Source organism: Dromiciops gliroides, chromosome 1 (genome assembly GCF_019393635.1).
Source record: "Dromiciops gliroides isolate mDroGli1 chromosome 1, mDroGli1.pri, whole genome shotgun sequence".
Classification (NCBI taxonomy): Eukaryota; Metazoa; Chordata; class Mammalia; order Microbiotheria; family Microbiotheriidae; genus Dromiciops; species Dromiciops gliroides.
The window spans coordinates 113,929,753-113,950,490 of record NC_057861.1 but is presented as its reverse complement, the minus strand read 5'-3'; the positions used below and the strand labels follow the sequence as shown (position 1 = coordinate 113,950,490).

General features: G+C 39.9%; 1 protein-coding gene across 2 annotated transcripts in view; it reads right to left on the bottom strand.

Annotated features, from left to right (window-relative positions):
- The window catches only part of SNTB1 (syntrophin beta 1), a 327,494-nt gene that overhangs the window by 182,016 nt on the left and 124,740 nt on the right, over positions 1–20,738 (bottom strand). For both annotated transcript variants that reach the window (XM_043979857.1, XM_043979858.1), the window contains exon 2: positions 12,705–12,921. In XM_043979857.1, the coding sequence (XP_043835792.1) occupies positions 12,705–12,921 (217 nt within the window). The remainder of the gene's footprint in view (positions 1–12,704; positions 12,922–20,738) is intronic.

Here is a 20,738-nt window from a genome sequence, read left to right as displayed (position 1 = left end):
TCCTGGACTAGGGGTCATAAAGACCCTGGTTCATATCCTGCCACAGATATTTACTAGCTGTGTGACTCTGGGAAAATCCTTAGACTTTTCCCTACCTCAATTTTGTTATTTGCAAATAAGAGGCTTCTGGGGTCCCTTCCAACTCTGGATCTGTGACTACAGTCCTTCACTTGCTAGACCTTTTTTGCTCAATTACATTCCTAGGTCGGACCCCTGAAGGCTAATCCAGTCCAATTTTACTCATCATCAGGTGATACAGTCAACCAATAAGCATTTATTAAGCACTTACACTATGTGCCAGGCCATATGTTAAGTGCTAGGAGTACAAAGAAAGGCAAACATCTCACCCTCCTATCCCATTCACATACCCACAAACTGCTCTCAAGGAGCCCATAGTCCAATGGGAAAGTCAGCATTTACAACCAAAACGTAGACAATAAACTGGGAGTAATTTCAGAAGGAAGGTGCTACCAGTAAAGGGGGTTGAGAAAGACTTCTTGCAGAAGGTAGGATGTTGGCTGAAACATGAAGGAAGCCAGGAGGCAGAGACAAGGTTCCCTGACTGGCATGGGGGACAGTGAGAGAAAAAGCATAGAGCCAGGAAACAGATCTGATGGCAGAAAGTGAAGAGAAATTTAGAGGTCTTTTTTTTTTTTTTTTTTTGGTGAGGCAATTGGGATTAAGTAACTTGCCCAGGGTCACACATCTAGTAAGTTGTCAAGTGTCTGAGGCCGGATGTGAACTAAGGTCCTCCTGACTCCAGGGCTGGTGCTCTATCCACTGTGCCACCTAGCTGCCCCAAAGGCCTTTTGATGATGGTGAAAGAGGAACATGTAAAAGCTGGCTTGAAGCTTAACAACAACAACAACAAAGATCTTGGCAACTGGTCCCATCACTTCCTGGCAAATAGAGGGAAAAGAAATGGAAGCAGTGTCAGATTTTATATTCTTGGGCTCAAAGATCACTGCAGATAGCGACTGCAGCCAGGAAATGAAAAGATGCTTGCTCCTCAGAAGGAAAGCCACAGCGAAGCTGGACAGCACACTAACCTGCTAACGAAGGTCTGTAGTCAAAGTTATGGTTTTTCCAGTTTGTATGACTGTGAGAAATGGACTATAAGGAAAATTCAACTCTGCAGAAACAATGCTTTCTAATTGTGGTGCTGGAGAAGACTTCTGAGACTCCCTTGGACATCAAGGAGATCAAATCAGTCAATACTTCAAGAAATTAATTCAGGCTCTTCACTGGAAGGTCAAACATTGAACCTGAAGCTTAACTACCTCAACCACATACTGAGAAGATGGACCTCACTGGAAAAGAATCAGATGTTGGGAAAGATTGAAGGTAAAAGGAAAAGGGGATAGCAGAGGATGAGATGGCTAGATAATATCACAGAAACAACAAACATGAACTTGGACAGACTTTAAGAGATAGTGGAGCATAGAAGGGCCTGGCATGACTCAAGACAGGACTCAACAACCACAGGAGACAAAATCTCTTTCTCTTGAACATGAGGCCGTCTTTCCATTTGGAAGTAGAAAGCACTGGCGCTTTGTGTCCTTTGATTTGCTAAAGGCTGATCACTTTATTTGCTTCTGTTATGGACTTGCCCCCAAACCTAGACTGAATCCTCTTCAATTCAACCCAACAAACATTTCCTAGGTGTCTCCTATGTGCAAATCTCCATGTCAGGTACACAAAGTACAAAGATGACCATATGGCTAACAGTCTAGTATGAAGACACAACAGATAACCAAGCAACTCTAATACAAAATAAAACATAAATACATGAGAGGTATGAATACACTGTTATATGAGAGGCTTTTATCATCTCTTGCCTGGAATATTACAGTAGCCTCCTAATGGGTGGCCCTGCCTCAAGACTCCCCCTTCTCCAGTCTGTCCTACACTCAGCTGTCAAAATGACTTTCCTAAAGCATAGGTCTAGTTATATCACTCCCTGGCCCCAGTAAACTCCAGTGACTCCTCATCACCTCTAGGATCAAATATAAACTCCTCTTGTTGACTTTTAAAGTTCATGTTGACCTGGCTTCCAACATACCTTTTCAGTTATATTACACTGCCTGTCATATAATAAACCAAGCTAACCTTCTTATGATGTATCCATCATAGGTGAAACTTCATCTCCCATCTCTATGCCTTTACATAGACTGTTCCCCCATTCCCCCTCCCATCTCCACCTTTTTGAATTCCTAATTTCCTTAAAGACTCAGCTCAAGGGCCACCTTCTACCCAAAGCCTTTCGTGATCCACTCAACTGTTAATTTCTTCCCCTACAAAATTATCTATTTTTCCATATATCTATGTACATGTTGTCTCTTTGATAAGATGCAAGTTTGTTGGCTCACAATTCCCAGGCACCTCCTTGCCCTCTTCTTACTGTGCTCCTTGCACTCTACCCACCATCCTCAAAACCCCTCCTCCCTTCACCACCACCTTGAACTCTGCTCTTTGATCACCTGGCCCTGGTAGATAAGCTGTACCTCTTATCTTGCCCAGAATGAGGCTTCCACACCGCTACCTGGCCATCTCTTTACCAAGCTGTCTAAAACTCCATTCATCATTTCCATCTCTCACCATCATAACCTTTTGCTCTTTCCATGGTCACCAGATCTTGAAAGGTGTTGTATGACTTCCTGGCCATCTCCACACCATGTTATCCAGTGCTTCTCCCCTTTTTTCTCCCCGTATAGTCTTCTACCATTAGAATGTAAGTTCTTTGAGGACAGGGAATGTCTTGAGTGTTTGTGTTTACATCTCCAGCATTTAGCACAGTGCTTGGCACATAGCAGGGACTTGAAAAATATTTGTTAATTGCATGATTGATATGAGGATTGAGGAGGGAAGGAAAATTTCCTCTTAATTTAAACAAATTTATTTTCAGTTCCAAATTCTCTCCTTCTCTCTACCTATTCTTACAACCATGGAAAAGACAAGAAATATAATATTCAATTTAAATATATATATAGTCATGCAAAACACATTTCTGCATTAGCCATGTTCTGGGGTAGGGGAGCAAGAAAAAGAAAGGGAAAAAATGTACTTCAATCTGCACTCCAAGTCCATCTGTTCTCTATCTAGAGGTGGATAGCATTTTTCATCATGAGTCCTTTGAAATTGTAGTGGATCACTGTTACTAAGGTGGATCAGTTACTAAGTCTTTCACAGATGATTATTTTTACAATATTGCTATTACTGTGTACACTGTTCTCCTGATTCTATTCACTTCACTTTTGTATCAGTTCATATAAATCTTCCCAGGTTTTTTCTGAAATCATTCCCTTCATTATTTCTTAAAGTATAATAGCATTCCAAAACATTAATTTACCATAACTTGTTCAATTGTTCCTCGACTGATGGGCAACCCCTCAGTTTCCAAATCTTTAACACCACAAAAAGAGCTACTATAAATATTTTTGTACATATGAACCCTTTTCCTTTTCCTTTTGATTTTCTTGAGGTATAGGTCTAGTAGCAGTATTGTTGATTCAAAGGTTATCCACCATTTGGACATAAGTTACAAGTAGTTCTCCAGAATGGTGGGAGCAATTCACAGCTTCACCAACAATATATTAATGTATCTATTTTCCCACATCTTATCCAGCATTTGTTATTTTTTTTCCTGTCATCTTAGTCAATCTGATAGGTGTGAAGTAGTAACTCAGTGTTGTTTTAATGTGCATTTCTCTGATTTAGAGCTATTTTCTATATTATTAATAGCTGTATTTCTTTCTCTGAAAACTGCCTGTTCATATCCTTTGACTATTTATCAATTGTGGAATGACTCATACTTTTATAAATTAAGCTCAGTTCTCTCTATATTTGAGAAATAAGACCTTTATCAGAGATACTTGTTACAAATCTGCACCTCCCCCAGTTTTCTGCTTTCAGTCTTTAGAATTTTGAGGTTAGCTTTCATGTTTCCCACTTAATCTTCTCCAGCATAAACATTCTCAAGTTCCTTCAGCTGACCATCATATGGCATGACCTTGAAGTCCATCATTATCCTAACCTGGTTCATCTGGACACTATCCAGTTAATCAAAGCCCTTCCTAAAATCTAGCACTTCAAACTGTACTCAATACTTTAGGTGTACTCTTACAAACACTAGATTACTTTGCTCATTTGCTTCTGGATATGTGTAACTAATCTAATTCCATTAATCAACCACTCTTCCTCTCCTTTCCCCCTTCTCCCAGAGCACCCTTCCTTCTCACCCTTCCATTCTTCTTCTGAGATCATCCCAGCATAATAGACTCACATCCATGACCATTAAATAGACTCCTTTTAAATGCTTTAATGGTGATAAAATTCTTAGAGATTACATCTATTATCTTCCCAAATGGGAATATAAACAGTCTAAGTCTGTTAGGTCTCTTATGGTATTTTGCTCATGTTTACCTTTTTATGCTTCTCTTGAGTATCATGTTTGAATGTCAAATTTTCAATTCAGCTTTGGTCTTTTAATAAAAACTGTTTGAAAATCTCTATTTCATGAAATTTCATTTTTTCCTCCTGTAGGGATTTTGCTGGGTTGATTATTCTTAGTTGTAATCCTAGTTTCTTTGCCTTCCAGAATATCATATTCCAAGCTTTTTGCTCCTTTATAGTGGTAGCTGCTAAATTTTGTGTGATCCTAACTGTGGTCCCATGATATTTGAATGATTTCTTTCTGGCTGCCTTTAGTATTTTCTCCTTGACTGGAAGCTCTGGAATTTGGCTATAACATTCCTGGGATTTTTCATTTGGGGATTTCTTTTAGGAGATTCTTTAAATGCCTACTTTACCCTCTGGTTTTAAGATATGTGGGTAGTTTTTAAATTTTTTCTAGGCTCTTTTTTAAAAATCATGGCTTTTTCCTCAATCTATTTTCCAGGTCAATTGATTTTTCTATAAAATATTTCACAATATCTTCTATTTAAAAAAAAAAGTTTTTGTTTTATTGCTTTTAGTGTCTCATGGAATCATTAGCTTCTATTTCACCAATTCTAATTTTTTTTAAAAAAAATTTATTCCCCCATTATATATAAAAGCAATTTTAACATTCATTAATTTTTTTTTAGTTCTAAATGCTTTCCTTCCCTCCTTTCCCTCCTACTTCCCTAAAACAGTAAGCAATCTGGTATGGGTTATACATTTGCAATTGTGTAAAACATATTTTCATATTAGTCATTTTGTGGAAGAAAATTTGAAGAAAGAAAGGAGAGAGAAGGAGGGAAGGAAGAAAAGAAGGAAGGAAGGAAAGAGAGAGCAAGAGAGAGCGAGTGAGTGTGAGAAAGAGAGAGAGAGAGAGAGAGAGAGAGAGAGAGAGAGAGAGAGAGAGAGAGAGAGAGAAGGAAGGAAAGGAAATGGAAAAATAGTATGCTTCAGTCTGTATTCAAATTCCATGAGTTCTTTCTCTTGGAGGTAGATAGGATTTTTCATTGTGAGTCCTTTGAGATTGTCTCAGATCATGGCAATGCTGAGAATAGCTAAATCATATACAGTTGTTCAGTTTACAATATTGCTGTTACTCTGTACAGTGTTTTCCTGGTTCTGTTCATTTCACTCTGAATCAGTTCATGTAAGTCCAGGTTTTTCTGAAATCAGCCTGCTCATCATTTCTTATAGCACAATAGTCACATGTCACAACTTGTTCAGCCATTCCCTAATTGAACAGTCATCTCCTCAATTTTGAATTTTTAGTCACCACAAAAAGAGCTGCTATAAATAACCTTGTATAGGAGCAGGGCAGTAAATGAATTTTACACTCATCAGAAAAGGCTCAAAGTTCTTAAACTCATCAGAGCTGCCTCAAGGAGGGACTAACAGACACACCCAACTGGGTGGAGTAATCTATTTAATCTGGGCAGCAAATGAGCCTAACACTCATCAAAATTGGCTCAAAGACCTCAATTGGGTGGAGTAATCTCTCTAACCCTGCAGGAAAATAGGAGAGGAAGGGGATAAAGAGAGAGGGGCAAAAGAAGGAAGAGCAGAGTTGGGGAGGGGACAGACAGAAGCAAATCCCTTTTGAAGAGTGATAGGATGAAAGAAGATGGATAATAGAATAAATATCATGGGGAAGGGAACAGGATGGAAGGGAAACAGTTAACAATAGTAATCATGAAAAAGAGAAAAGGGGGAAAAATTGTACAAAAAATATTTATAGCAGCTCTTGGTGGAGGCTAAGAATTGAGAATCAAGGGAATGTCCATCAATTGAGGAATGATGGAAAAAGCTGGGTTATATGATTGTAGTGGAATGGTCTTGTGCTACAGGACATGACAAACAGGATGATCCCAAAAAAACCTTGAAAGACTAATGAACATTGATGTATAGTGAAGTGAGCAGAGCTGAGAGGATATTGTGGGTAGTGACAGCAGTATTGTTCAATGAGCAATTGTGAATGACTTAACTACTCTCAGCAGTGCAATGATCCAAGACAATCCCAAGGAACTAATGAAGAAGCTTACTATGCACCCCTATAGAAAGAACTGATAAAAAGAACACTTGTGGATTGTACATATATAACCTGATTGCAATCTTGTGGAGGGGGGAGGAAAGGGAGGGAGGGAGAAAAATTTGGAACTCTAAATCTTATGAAAATGAATGTTGAAAACTACCCTTACATGTAAATGGAAAATAAAATAAATGTTTGTTGTTAAAAAAAAAAACAGAAAAAGAAAGAAAGAAAGAAAGGAAGGAAGGAAGGAAGGAAGGAAGGAAGGAAGGAAGGAAGGAAGGAAGGAAGGAAGGAAGGAAGGAAGGAAGGAAGGAAGGAAGAAAGAAAGAGAGAAAGAAAGAAAGAAAGAAATGAAGCCAGACCACAAGGAAATCAAGTAAAAATAGGTGAGAAATTTTACCCAAACTAAAAATAAATTGATTAGCACCAAAAAAAAAAAATAGATACTTTCTCTTCCTCCTTTTAAAAATTTCTTTGGGATATCTGTATCCTAGTAGTGGTATTTCTGGATCAAAGGATATTCACAGTTTATAGCCCTTTGGGCAAAGTTCCAAATTGCTCTCCAGATTGGTTGGATCAGGTCACAATTCTACCAACAATGCATTAATATACCAATTTTCTCACATTTCCTCCAATATCCAACGTTTTCCTTTTCTGTAATATTAGCTAATCTGATAGGTGTGAGGTAGCACCTCAGAGTTGTTTTAATTAGCATTTCAGTAATCAATAGCTAGAACATTGTTTATATGACTAGATATCTCTGATTTCTTTGTCTGAAAACTGCCCATTCATGTGACTGTTTATCAATTGGGGAATGGATTGTATTTTTATAAATTTGACTCAATTCTCTACATATTTGAGAAATGAAGCCTTTATAAGAGATACTTGCTGTAAAAATGCCCTCCACCACCAGTTTTCTGCTTTCCTTTTAATTTTTATTACATTGGTTTTGTTTGTACAAAAGCTTTTAAATCTAACATGATCAAAATTATCCATTTTACATTTCAGAATGCTATCTCTCCAATCCTAATCTTTGAGGAGTTATTTTCTTTAGTAAGGTTTCCTACCTCTTTTACTATTTGGCAAATTCTTATTTTTAAAGTTACTTTCTTCAGTATTTTTGTACCTCTTTTTCCATTTGTCTAATTCTGAATTTAAGGAGTCATTTTCTTTAACATTTTTTATGCTTCTCTTACCAAACTGTTAATTCTTTTTTCATAATTTACTTGAATAACTCTCATTTCTTTCCCCACTTTTTATTCTACTGCTCTTATTTGACTTTTTAAAATATTTTTTGCTCTTTTATAAAAATATTTTTCTTTAGTTCTTCTAGGAATTCTTATTGGGCTTTGTCTGATCTGCATTTTTCTTTGAAGCTTTACTTGTAGATGTTTTCAAGTCATTGTCTTATGAATTTTTGTCATATCATAATAGAGTATAATCAGGTTCTCTTTTATGTCCTCCTGACATTTTCTTTTTCTTTTTTTTTTTTTTGGCAGGGCAATGGGGGTTAAGTGACTTGCCCAGGGCCACACAGCCAGTAAGTGCTAAGTGTCTGAGGCTGGATCTGAACTCAGGTACTCCTGAATCCAGGGCCGGTGCCCTATCCACTGTGCCACCCAGCCGCCCCCCCCGCTCCTGACATTTTCACAGTACAGTGGGAGCTGGTAAATTTTTGGTGTTTCCAAGGCAGTGTGATACATGAAGAGTTCTCTTGACTGCTCTCCTTGTCTGTATTCTGGTTTCTTGGTGATGTCCCCTGCCCCCTTGGAATCATGATCATTCCTCTCTCTGCCTGGAACTGTGACCCAGAACAGGGTGAGAGGCAACAAAGCTATCAGTTGGCACTTGTCCCTGCTCCCAGTGCTAGTACTAGGATCCCATGGGATCTCTTTCTGTCCATGTGTTAATTCCCCTAAATATCCCTGATACCTGGGTGACTCCCCATGGCTACTGTTGCACCATGTGCAACAGTACTGGTACACCATGTACTCTTGGCCAGCCTGCACCCTGGTGTCTGCAGACTTCTCTTTCTGTCTTCCTAAGCTGCCCTGGGATGAAAAGACATCTCACTGTGACTTTTAATGAGCTTTCCTACACAGAATTCAGTTTGGTGTATTTGTAGGTTGCTATGGAGGGAGTGTGTTGGGAGAGCTCAAGAAACAGCTGGTTTCACTCTACAATCTTCCAAAAGAAAATGACCAAGTTGGCAGGGCTGAGAGAGCTTCCTAAAGAAGGTAACATTTGGTCTTAGAGGCCAGGTAGGAAAAAACAGGAAGGGAGGGCATCCTCGTCACAGAGAATGGTGGGTACTATCAGACTTGTCCAGGAGAAGGTAGACAATCCAATTTGGCTGGAAAGTAGTGTACAAAAAGCTGGTAAAAGTGAGATAAAGTTAGAAAGGAAGGGTGGCACCAGATTGTGGAAGGCTTTGAGGGATGGGTAAAAGATTTTGGATTTTGGGGCAGCTAGGTGGTGCAGTAGATAAAGCGCCAGTCCTGGATTCAGGAGAACCTGAGTTCAAATCCAGACTCAGACACGTGACACTTAACTAGTTGTGTGACCCTGGGCAAGTCACTTAACCATAATTTCTTCCCCCCCAAAAGATTTTATTCAGTTAGAAAGGTTCTCTATTTTTGGAGTTAAGGAATTGATTTTCATAAAGGTCTCTTAAAATCCAATCAGTTTGCTTCAGAGAAATAATACGGATCCCGTTAGCACAGATTAATTTATCAGATTAGGTAATTGAAACATTGGAAAAGAAAGCCTCAGGGTATGGGACAAACTTGCACGAAGAGAAGGAAAAGGTTTGGAACTGTCCAGAACAAAGTACCAGAATGGGTTGAGACTTAACACAGTCAGGCAACCCCCCCCCCCCCCCACCGCTCCCATATCCCTGGTCTGTCAAAAGAAAGAAAGGGAGGTGATCTGAGTAGAAGAAAACTCAGCTGACTTCACAATGTTCCCTACCTCTGGCCCTGCTTGTGTGTTCCTGCCTACATGGCTTTACTTCTATTCTTTTCCCTTGCTCCTCTGACTGATCCCTGTAGAGATATAATGAACAATAGCAAGGGGTGTGTTGGGAGGGGGGAAGGAGGGCAAGGCGTGTAAAAATGCAGCTTCTAATCCAACAAATATGTGTTGAGACTCAGAAGGGGTTCAAACAAAATCTTTGGAGCTAGTGTGTTGAGACAAGAACAAAAGGAGCATTGATCTGGGGGTTGAGATGGCAACTTTCTCCCTTTTGCATGCCCCATTGGCTGTCATTGTCAGCAACTGTGAAAATAGCCAATTATTTAGTCTGCTGGTGTGATGCAGCTGTCCCACACATGTTACAAATAAGGGCCAGTGAGCTGTTCCTATTTTTAGCATTTTAATGCAGATGAAAAGGTCACAGAAATTCCCCATTTGCTGGCTATTTCTTCCCCTTACCCCACCACCCCATCTTGTTCCTCTGCTGGAGTCTATCCCTTGAATAGCTATCCTTGCCAGTTAAGATGAATTAGGAAACCCTGACCAAAAAAAAGGGGGGGGGGATAAAACCCCTACACAATCCACTAAATCTACACAATCTCATTTCTGGCTGACCTCCCCATGCCTTCTTTGAATTGGCTGATAGCATTAACTAGTGACATGGACTCCTGCTCAAATTCTTCCAGAGATATCATTCCACATGAGAATTAGAGGCATGCCTTTCTCTCCCCCAGAAGGAGAATCTTAGCATCTAGACTAGGAGTTCTTAACCCTTTAAGAGTCTGTGAAATTAGATGGGAAAAATATATACATATACATACATATATATTTATCTCTCTCTATCTATCTAGTGAGAATTAGAATGACACCCCCTGCTGGGAGGGACATTGTGAGCTCTGGCCTGAAAAGAAACCATGTGACTTTAGCATCTGGAAGTGACCTTTTCTGGGGTTTCAAATGTCAAATCAGCATCAGGAAGTAATGTTTGCTGCCCATGGGTCCTGTCAATTAGAGCTACAAACCAAATAGCTTGGAGCTATGTGTGTATGTATATGGCCCTGTTTCCTGTTTCACAGGAGGCTTCTGGGAGGAGCGAGGCCTTGGCTTGGTGGGAGGACAGACGTTGGGCTCTCTTAGATAGTTAGTTGAAGTTTGCTTTTTACCTCTCTCTCTCTTCACTAACTTTTGATGCACTTTAATAAATACTTAAAAGTCTAAACTCTTGCTAAAGCTTCTAATTTAAGGCGACCACTCATTAGATTTTAGACATCATAGCTAGAATTTTAGGCCCTTACAATATGCATATACATGTACATGTACATATATGTATATACATATACATACACACATACATATATATCTTTATTTTCATTAACCTTTAACTGAAACTGGAGGCAGCTAGGTGGCACAGTGGATAGAGTGCTGGGCCTAGAGTCAGGAAACCTCATCTTTCTGAGTTCAAATCTGGCCACAGACACTTATTAGCTTTGTGACCCTGGGCAAGTCACTTCACCCTGGTTACCTTAGTTTTCTAATCTATAAAATGAGCTAAAGAAGAAAATGGCAAACTGCTCCAGTTTCTTTGCCAAGAAAACTTCAAATGGGGTCACAAAGAGTCTGAAATAACTGAACAACAAAATTGAAATTGAGCAGTGTCTACAATCATTTAAAACAATATTATTGTGAGAAGGGGTCCCCATAGGATTCTCCAGACTAACGAAAGGGTCTATGACATAGAGAAAAAGTTAACAATCCTTGATCCAGACAAATCTTCTCATTTGACAGAGGCTCCAGAACATGATAGCACTTGCTTTAGAGCTAAATAGTTGTTGAGTCAGGGTAGAAGCTCTGGTTCCACTCTATACCAGGGTCTGAATGTGAGAAGACAATAATGTCTCCCATTTATCTCCTGCTTTACACATATGGTCCCATTTGATCCTGCCAACCACCTTGTGAGGAAGGTACTATAATTATCCCCATTTGTTGCTTTTGTTCAGTCTTTTTCAGTCATGTATGACTCTTCATGACCTCATTTGGGGTTTTCTTGGCTAAGATAGTGGAACTCATTTTACACATGAGGAAACCTAGGCAAACAGGGTTAAGTGACTTTCCCAGGGTCACACAGCCAGTAGGTGTCTGAGGACAGATTTGAACTCAGGTCTTTTTTTTTTCTGGGCAATGAGGGTTAAGTGACTTGCCTAGAGTCACACAGCTAGTAAATGTCAAGTGTCTAAGATCGGATTTGAACTCAGGTCCTCCTGAATCCAAGGCCGGTGCTTTATCCACTGTGCCACCTAGCTGCCCCCAAATTCAGGTCTTTCTGACTCCAGGCTCAGCACTCTAACCACTGTACCACCTAGCTGCCCTTAGGAAGGAGGAAACTGAGGACCAACAAGGAGGGGCAATTTTTCCTGGTCATAGAACTAGAAGTGACTAGGATGGTCATCTTCACTCTAGGTGTAGCTGGCCTTTTCTCCACTAAGCCATGCTGCAACACCTAGCCCCCCTCCCCCTGCAAAATAAACAAAAGCCAATGTATTTTGTATATATTTAGGATTATAGTTTCACAGACTAGAGCTGAGAGGGATAAGCATCCGTGGCAAGGTTTGAACTCAGGCCCGCTGACTCCAGAGCAAATGTTCTCTCCACTTTCGTTTGTACTTGATATCTCCTGAGCATGTGAGCTCCTTAAGGACACCAACTATTTCATTTCTGCACTGGTATTTCCCTCACTTAGTATAGTACCTTCCACATTAAACACTAAGTGATTGACAGATGCATATGTTATATCAGTGTTCCAGGTTGATTATAAACTAAAAAACAATGCACACTTGGGAGGGCAGGGGATAGAAAGAATACTGACTCTAGAGATGGAATACCTAGAATTGACTTATTCCTCTTACATCTACCTGTGTGTCCTTAGGCAAATCTCTTAACATCTCCCTAAACCTCAGGTTCCTCAACCATAAGATGAGCCAGTTGGACGACAGGACCTCCAAGGTCCCTTTCAGCTCCAGAGATATAATTTCCCCCATCAGTCATTGGAAACACTGGAAAGTAACAGCCCAGGGAAATAGGATACATCTTCCCTCCCTGAGCTGGGCCCTTCCCTGCAGCACTTGAGAGCATTTGCTGGAAACCCACAAGGATTTCTAGGATGCCAGCCATACCTCCTGCATGTCCCCAGTGCCCTTTCAACCTAGGAGCTGGATGGCATCTACAAGAGAAAGCTGGAATAAAGCAGAGAAAGACCAGGCCACCTTACCTGTCTTCAGGGTCATTCAGAGCCATGTTCCGAGTCACGTAGCACATTTTGAGTGGGATGCATTTTTTGTCTCTGTGAAATGAGAGGGACAGTGGAGACAGTGGATCCGAGTTGGTGCTTCCTAACCGTGGGGATTCAGGAGGGGGAGTCTCCCACCCTATCTCGGACACCGGAGAACCCTTCTTCACATAGGGAGTTGCTTCTCGCATGTACTTCACTACAAACAGACAAATTTCAAGAGAAAAAAGCAAATGTAAGTATAATTAGGATTATAGAATCAGAGGCTATGAGAGCTGCTGGAGTAGGGAAATCCTCCCTCCCCCACCCCCCACACACTGGATTTCTGGGCATCAGTTTAGCAAGGACACCAGTAAGCCAGGGGAGGCAATACCAGGATGGTGAAGGACATCAATTCCATGATATAAAAGGATCAATAGATTAATAGAAAAAATGGGATTGTTTAGCCTGGGGAAGATAAGACTCAGATGGGACATGATAACTGTTGAGTATTTGAAGGCATATCCAGTGGGAGAGGGATTAGATTTGTTTTATTCAGTCTCAGAAGCAATCTATGAGCAATGCGTAGAAATTGCAAAGAGGCAAATTTAGGCTCGATGTCAGGAAAAAAACAACTTCCTAATGATTAAAGCTGCATCTAAAAATTAGAGTGGGCTGACTTGGGAGGGAGGGATTCCAGCCCTGGGCATCTTTAAGCAGAAGATTGCCTTTTTTTTTTTTCAGGGATGGGCTAAAGACCATGAGGTCCCTGCCAACTCTGAAATCTGTGATTCTCAGATTTTATGATCTGGACTCAGAGAACCCAGGGTAAGCACTATTTCTGCTCTGTATTATTATTATTTTTTAACTATATGACATTGGATAAGTCACTAAAAATATCTAGGCCTTGCTTGCCATATTTATAAAATTAGGATATTTGTACTAAATGGCTTCTAAGGCCCCTGCTAGCTCTAAATTTATGCTCCTATGAGCCTGTGACCTTAGAATTCATTTGGTCCAATCTAGCACTGCTCTCCCCCGCCCCCCCCCCCCCCGCATTTTAGAAAGGAGATAACTGATGCTCAGAGAAATGAAGTGACTTGCTCAAGGTCACAAAAAGTAAATAATTATCATTTATTAAGCACTTACTATGTGCCAGTCACTGTGCTAAACATTTCAGCTTCCTTTTTTTTTAAAGGAAAAACAAAATGAAACAAAATTTTTAAATAGTTCCTGCCCTCAAGATGTTCCCTTTCTAATGGGATAGATAATATGCAAACAATGACATACAATAGAAGATATATACATTGTAGATGGAATATAATCCAAGAAGGAAGACACTAAGGAAGCAGCATGACTGGGAGAATAGGAAAGATCTATTCCAACCTATACCTAGTGAGAGTGATCTCTGAAGACCTCTAGTTCAGCATAACCTAATACTTCCCAATGCAACGCCCTCCACTTTGAAATGATTTCAATTATTAGGTACTTTTTTGTTTTTCTCCTGGGTAGCTGGGTGGTGCAGTGGATAGAGCACCAGGCCTGGAGTCAAGAAGATCTGAGTTCAAAGCCAGACTCAGACATTTATTAGCTATGTGACCCTGGGCAAGTCACTTAACCCCTATTTGCCTCAGTTCCTCATCTGTAAAAGGGGACACAATAGAAAAGGAAATGGCAAACCACTCCAGTATCTTTGTCAAGAAAACCACAAACATAGAGTTGGACATGAATGAATAACAACAAAGCCTTTTCTTAAATAAAGTCTAAATTTGCCTCTCCAAAACTTTTATACTCAATGCTTTTAATTCTGAATGCTGGTGTCAAGAACAAATTTAATCCCTCTCCCATATAATATACCTTCAAATACTTGAAGACATCTTTATGTGTTGATCCTCCTGCAGGATCACTAACCATTGAGGATTTGAAAATATGGTTCTTCAGGCTGTAGGTGCCTCATAAATTAGACATAGCACCTAGATTTCCAGGAATAAGCCCTCTTTAATCTAGTCACAGGGGCAGCTAGGTGGCACAGAGGATAGAGCACTGGGCCTAAAGTTAGAAAGACTCATTTTTGTGAGTTCAAGTCCAGACTCAGATACTTACTAGCTGTGTGACCCTGGTCAGGTCACTTAACCCTGTTTGCCTCAGTTTCCTCATCTGTAAAATGATCCAGAGAAGGAAATGGCAAACCACTCCAGTATCTTTGCCAAGAAAACCCCAAATGGGATCATGAAGAATCAGACACAACTGAAAAACAGCCCAAGAACAATCTACCTGCCAACTCTCTAATCTTGGAGGCCCCTTTGGAAGTCGGAGATTCTATAACTCTATGAAAGGATATGGAGGAATTATCTCTTTTTTTTATATCCATCCCTCTAACAACCTTCTGACCATATGCTTTAATGCTCCAGTCAAACTAAACTGTTTGCTATCTTCCAAAGATAACCTGTACTTTATAAACCATCTCTGTCTTTGTTCACACTGTCTGGATTGTTCAGTCCAAACTGTCTCTACCTGTTGAAATCCTTCAAGATCTTAAACATTACCTCCTACCTGCAGCTTGCCCTGATTGCCCTAGCCAGAAGTCTTTTTTTCTACTAGAAATCATCTCTCTACTAATTATACCTTGCTGTTCAATTCAATGAAGAAAATGAGGTGGAGGTGTGGGGGGTTGGAATGAAATCCATTTAACTGGGAGTTGTCAAAGCATTGAATATCAAGACACAGAGCCAAAGAGATTAATAGACAGTGACATACTTTCAGGGCTCTCAGCGCAAGATCAAAAAGAGTCTCTTAGGAACTCAGATCCAGTATACCTTTTGGTGGTCACAAGTAGAAAAGAATGAGAGATGGATGCTCAGTGGATAGAGATGGAGGGAGCCAGGGCACTAGTCTTTAATTCAATATTTTTTGTAGTTTTATCCTGAAAAAAATCTTTTTTGTCATAAAACATGAAAGCTATTTATTTTTTCATTCAACAAAAGACATGTTAATTAATGATAAATATTTTAATTTATTACTATATGCCAGACATAGTGTTAAGTGAGAGGGATATAGATACCAGTAACCAAAGAAGTTCCTGCCCTCAGGAATCTTATATTCTAACGAAGAAAGACAAAATTTAAATTTAAGGTGCAGATGGAAGGGAATGCAGATGGAGGTGGGATTGGGATTCTGGAAGCTAGATTTGGAAATGGCCAGGAAGTGAAGGACTGAATTGTATCTAGAGAAGGTGAAACAAAACTCATCTCTCAGACCCCAGGGTAGTTCCTGGGGTTCTAGTGGAAGACATTACACTAAGGGTGAAGACACTAATAAATGTGAAACATTCTTTCTACTTGGGAGATTATAGTCTAATTTGTAGAAATAAAATATGGCACATGACACAAGTCACGACAACCTGAATCAATATTTATCAAATGTCTTCAGAGGTAAAGAAAATCAAGTCCTGTAAGAATTCAGAAGAGGGCATGCTTGCTTATGGCAGAGGTAGGGTTTTAACCAAGCCCTCAAGGTTGAGAAGACTTGGGGTGAACAGAAACAAATGGAAGAGGCATTATTCCAGTTTGGGGGAATTGAATAAGCAAAAGCAGGGTGTACAAGTTATGTTTGGGGAGATAAGGACTGGGCTTGTGATTTCATTGGTTTAGAGAATTTCCAGATGAGGAAACTCCTTCCACCAGTGCAGGCGGGCACCTTCTCTGCCAATTTAATATTTGAAAATTGTTTAGAGTCCCGAACGGTTAAGTCATTTGCTCCGGGTCATAAAATCAAGGGTCAGAGGTGAGACATGAATTCAGATCCTCCTGGCTTTGAGAAGCTCTTAATTCACTGTATCATGGTGCCTTTCTGCTTTGGGGGATGGCAGTGGGGAAGTAAGGTATGGTAGGTGGTGGCTAGCAAAGTAGAAAGGCAGATTAAGGACAAACTGAGGACCTTGAATGTCAGGCTGAGGAGTTTATCATTTATCTTCTAGGTGAGAGATAGCCACTAAAGTTTCTAAGCAGGGGAACAACATGTCCAAGATAGGTTTTTTAAAGTTGTATTGATATCTTTATTTTTGCTTTTTATGACACTTTCATGTCCAAATATATCTCTCCCCCCCCCCCCATCTCCTACCCAGTGAAGCATATATTGTAACACGGAACTTTAAAAGGAGCAAAAAAGGCAGTTCAGCAAAAACAAGCAACACATCAACCATATCGGACAGTATATGCAACATTCCACACCCATAGTCAAGGCACTTTTTAAGGAAGATTAATCTGGTGTTAGTGCATAGAAGGCTGAGAAAAAGAAGACACTGAAGACAGCAAGAACTACTAAAAGGCTATTGTAAAAGTCTAGACAAGGTGTCTCTGTGATGCTACTGGGAGAAGAGAAGAAAGACTCAAAGAAGATGCAATCTAAGTTTGGATGTCAATCCAAACCAGGTGGTCCTATTTACATTGGGAGTTCATTTAAAAAGCTAGCAAAAATAGTGTCCAAATGTTCCTTCTCCTGAGCTCAAATATGAATTCCATGCAGTGTCTAACACTCTCTTCATAGGCTGCTGGACACATTTCAGAAGGGCCTATGACCAGATTCAGAACAAAAGATGTACAGCCATGAGAACAGAAAATCATTCCAATTTATAATCTTGTGAATTTCATTCCTTGGGTTGGGGTTCTCCTCTAAAGGGGAAAATGAAAATCCCATTCTTAAATTCCATCTTGAGATTCCCATTTTTAAAAATGTATTTTTAGAAGAAATCAAATAAACACTGCCAGCTGCTAATGATTACTAAATATTAAGGAAAATGTAAGACACAGGAAGCTTGGTTATGACAAGATTCACATGTCATGCCTGCAAGCCACCCTTTATCCCTACTCCCTAGTGACATTACAAACACTGTCACTAGTTGCTAGAATCTTCCACATCCCATAAAAGTTTACCATTGACAAGCTGCATTTAGTTAGCTGAGGTGGTTCAGTCCTGCCTGTTGCAGAAGGACCACATTCCTTGGGAAATGAAATGACCAAAGGTAGTGGGCATGAGAAGATATCAAGTGGGAGAGGGATAGGATGCCAATCTCTGTCTCTCTATGTCTTTAAAAAAAGTTTTATTGATGTTAAAAAATTGCTTTTACCTGCCAACTACACTTTCTACCTTTCCTGCAACACAACTCTCCCTAATAGCAAAGAAGGAGTGTCAAGCAAATTTAGCAAAAAATAGTGTGGGCAGTTAGGTGGCACAGTGGATAAAGCACTGGCCCTGGATTCAGGAGGACCTGAGTTCAAATCCAACCTCAGACACTTGACACTTACTAGCTGTTTGACCTTGGGCAAGTCACTTAACCCTCATTACTCCCCCGCCCCCAAATTGACCTTTTATGATAGCATATTCCTCCTTCCATACCTACAGTCCCCTGTTAATTTTCAGAGAGGATGGAAGTACATTGCATTTCCAGTCCTTTGGTGTCAATACTAGTCACTGCATTGACCTGAATTTTGATGACTTTAAGCCAGAATTTTCTTCATAGTAAGTAGTCATTGTATAGCTTTCCCTTTTTTGTTTCTGTACCATGTATGTATTAGTAAGTAGTCATTGTATAACTTTATCTTTTTTGTTTCTGTACTATGTCTTTCCAAGTTGTTTCTGGATATCTTGTAACCAATATTTCTAAAGGTACAATAAGACTACTTTGTTTCCAGGATGGAAGGGAGGGATATTACAAACCATGTTGCTATGAATACTTTGGTATATGTGGGACTTACCCCTACGTTTTTTTAAACCTCCTTAGGATACCTACTCCACAGTGGTATCTCTGAGCCCAAGGTTATGAAATATGTTTGTTACTTTTCTAGCAAATTGTTTTTCAGAATGGTTGAACCAATTCTTAGCTCCACCAAAAATGTATGAGTACACATATTTTCTCATAGCCCCTCCAATATTGCCAATCTTTGATCAATCATGAATTTCAGACTGAAGTCCCATAATGGTAAAGGAAAACACTAAGAAGCCTTGACTTGACAGCTCTTTTTAATCTCCTATGTCTCCTTGCTGCCCATCTTAAAGTCTGTTAGGCTGAAAGGGCTCTTTTCCTAGACTATCATTAGAAAGAGCAATATAATAGAAAGAGCATTGCACAAGGGTTCATAGCACCTGGGATCAAAGTATAGTTCTAGCATTTTCTAAGTTATGTAACCTTATGCAAATTATTTAACCTCTCAGAGCCTCAACTTCTTCATCTGTAAAATGTGAATAATAATTCTTATACTATTTACCTCATGGAGTTCCTGTGAGGAAAGCACCTTGTAAAATAGAAAATTTTACATAAATATGAGCTAAGACCTAGCTCATAGAGCTAACATGAAGAGCACATAAGACTTAGCAGAGTCACTTAACATCTTTGGGCTTCATTCTCCTCATTTGTAATATAAAAGGGTTGGATTAGATGATTTCTAAGCTTCCTGCTACTTTTCTTTTTCTTTTCTTTTTTTTGGCAGGGCAATGAGGGTTAAGTGACTTGCCCAGGGTCACACAGCTAGTAAGTGTCAAGTGTCTGAGGCCGAATTTGAACTCAGGTCCTCCTGAATCCAGGGCCAGTGCTTTATCCACTGCGCCACCTAGCTGCCCCTTCCTGCTACTTTTAAATACTGTAACCAAAAGGCAATAGAGGGCATTATGAGTTATAACCAGTCTTCTGGACCCCATTATCTCACTATTTTTCTTCTACCAGCAAATACAAATCCAGGCTCACTGGAGTACTTAAAGTTTCAAGCTGCCACCACTCAACCCCTTCTCCACCTCTCAAAGTTTGTGGGGTAGCCCACTCAACTGATCTCCAGAGAAGGAAGGCCATTGATTTTCCCTTGGCTGATCCCCAAAGGTGGTATGCTTAGCTCTTGGGTCATTTAAAAGAAGAAGCATTGAGGAATATACAGGGTGAAGTAGGGTGTGGAATAAAATAACAGATGATAAGCTCAACTGTCCATAGTTTGAAAAAGCACTTACTGTTTAATATAAATCTTTATCACAAGCTACGAGATAGTTGGCCTCCTTTCCATACGCTCACCCTTTGCCTAAAATTCTTCTTCTGTCTTGGTAGTAATATAAACCTGGTTTGAGTTCTATTGCTGTGGTATTCACTGGCCCGAACTGCCCTTTACAGCCCTCTGGAATCTGCAGCTAAATATGTATTGGCTTGGGAGCTGAAAGGAACTTCAGCCATAAGTCTGGGACCTAGGCAGGGACTTTCTCTCTCTAACTCCCTGTTTGGTCATCTAGGGATCTATTTCCCTACCTTTACTCCCTCTTGTTATCCCCCACCCCCAGGTTACTGACCATGGCCTATGAATGTGTATCCGGGCCCTGAACACTGGAAAAGAAAAGAAACATTTTTCACACACAAAAAGAAAAAGGTTTTTGAAACAGTCAAGCCATTTAAAAATGCAAGCTATGATTATTATTATTTTATTGGATTCTTCCTTGTTCTTCTCCAAATGAAGTCAGATGAAGCCCCAAAGGTAAAAGTTCTTATGCCAAGCATATGTGTCAAAAGCATGCAGAAACATGGCTAGTATGAAAATATATCTTGCATAATTCATATGTATAAAGGGTATTTTATTTCTTGCCTTGTCAATGGGTTGGGGGGGCAGGAGGGAAAGAAGGAATTTGGAATTGAAAAGAAAACTTTTAAAAAATTTAATATAATTAATTTTTTGAAAACATGCACATTTGTGGCAAGGAATCAGAAATTGGGGGAATGCCCATCAACCAGGGAATGGCTGAGCAAGTTGTGGCATATGATTATGATGGAATACTATTGTGGCATAAAAAATGAGGAGGATGGGGCCACTAGGTGGCTCAGTGGATAGAGCACAGGCCCTGGAGTCAGGAGGACCTGAGTTCAAATCTGGCTTCAGAAACTTAACACTTACTAGCTGTGTGACCATGGGCAAGTCATTTAACTCCAACTGACACACACACACACACACACACACCAAAAAGCAAAAGAAAAAATGAGGAGGATGACAGACACTAAGTAGTCTTGACAGT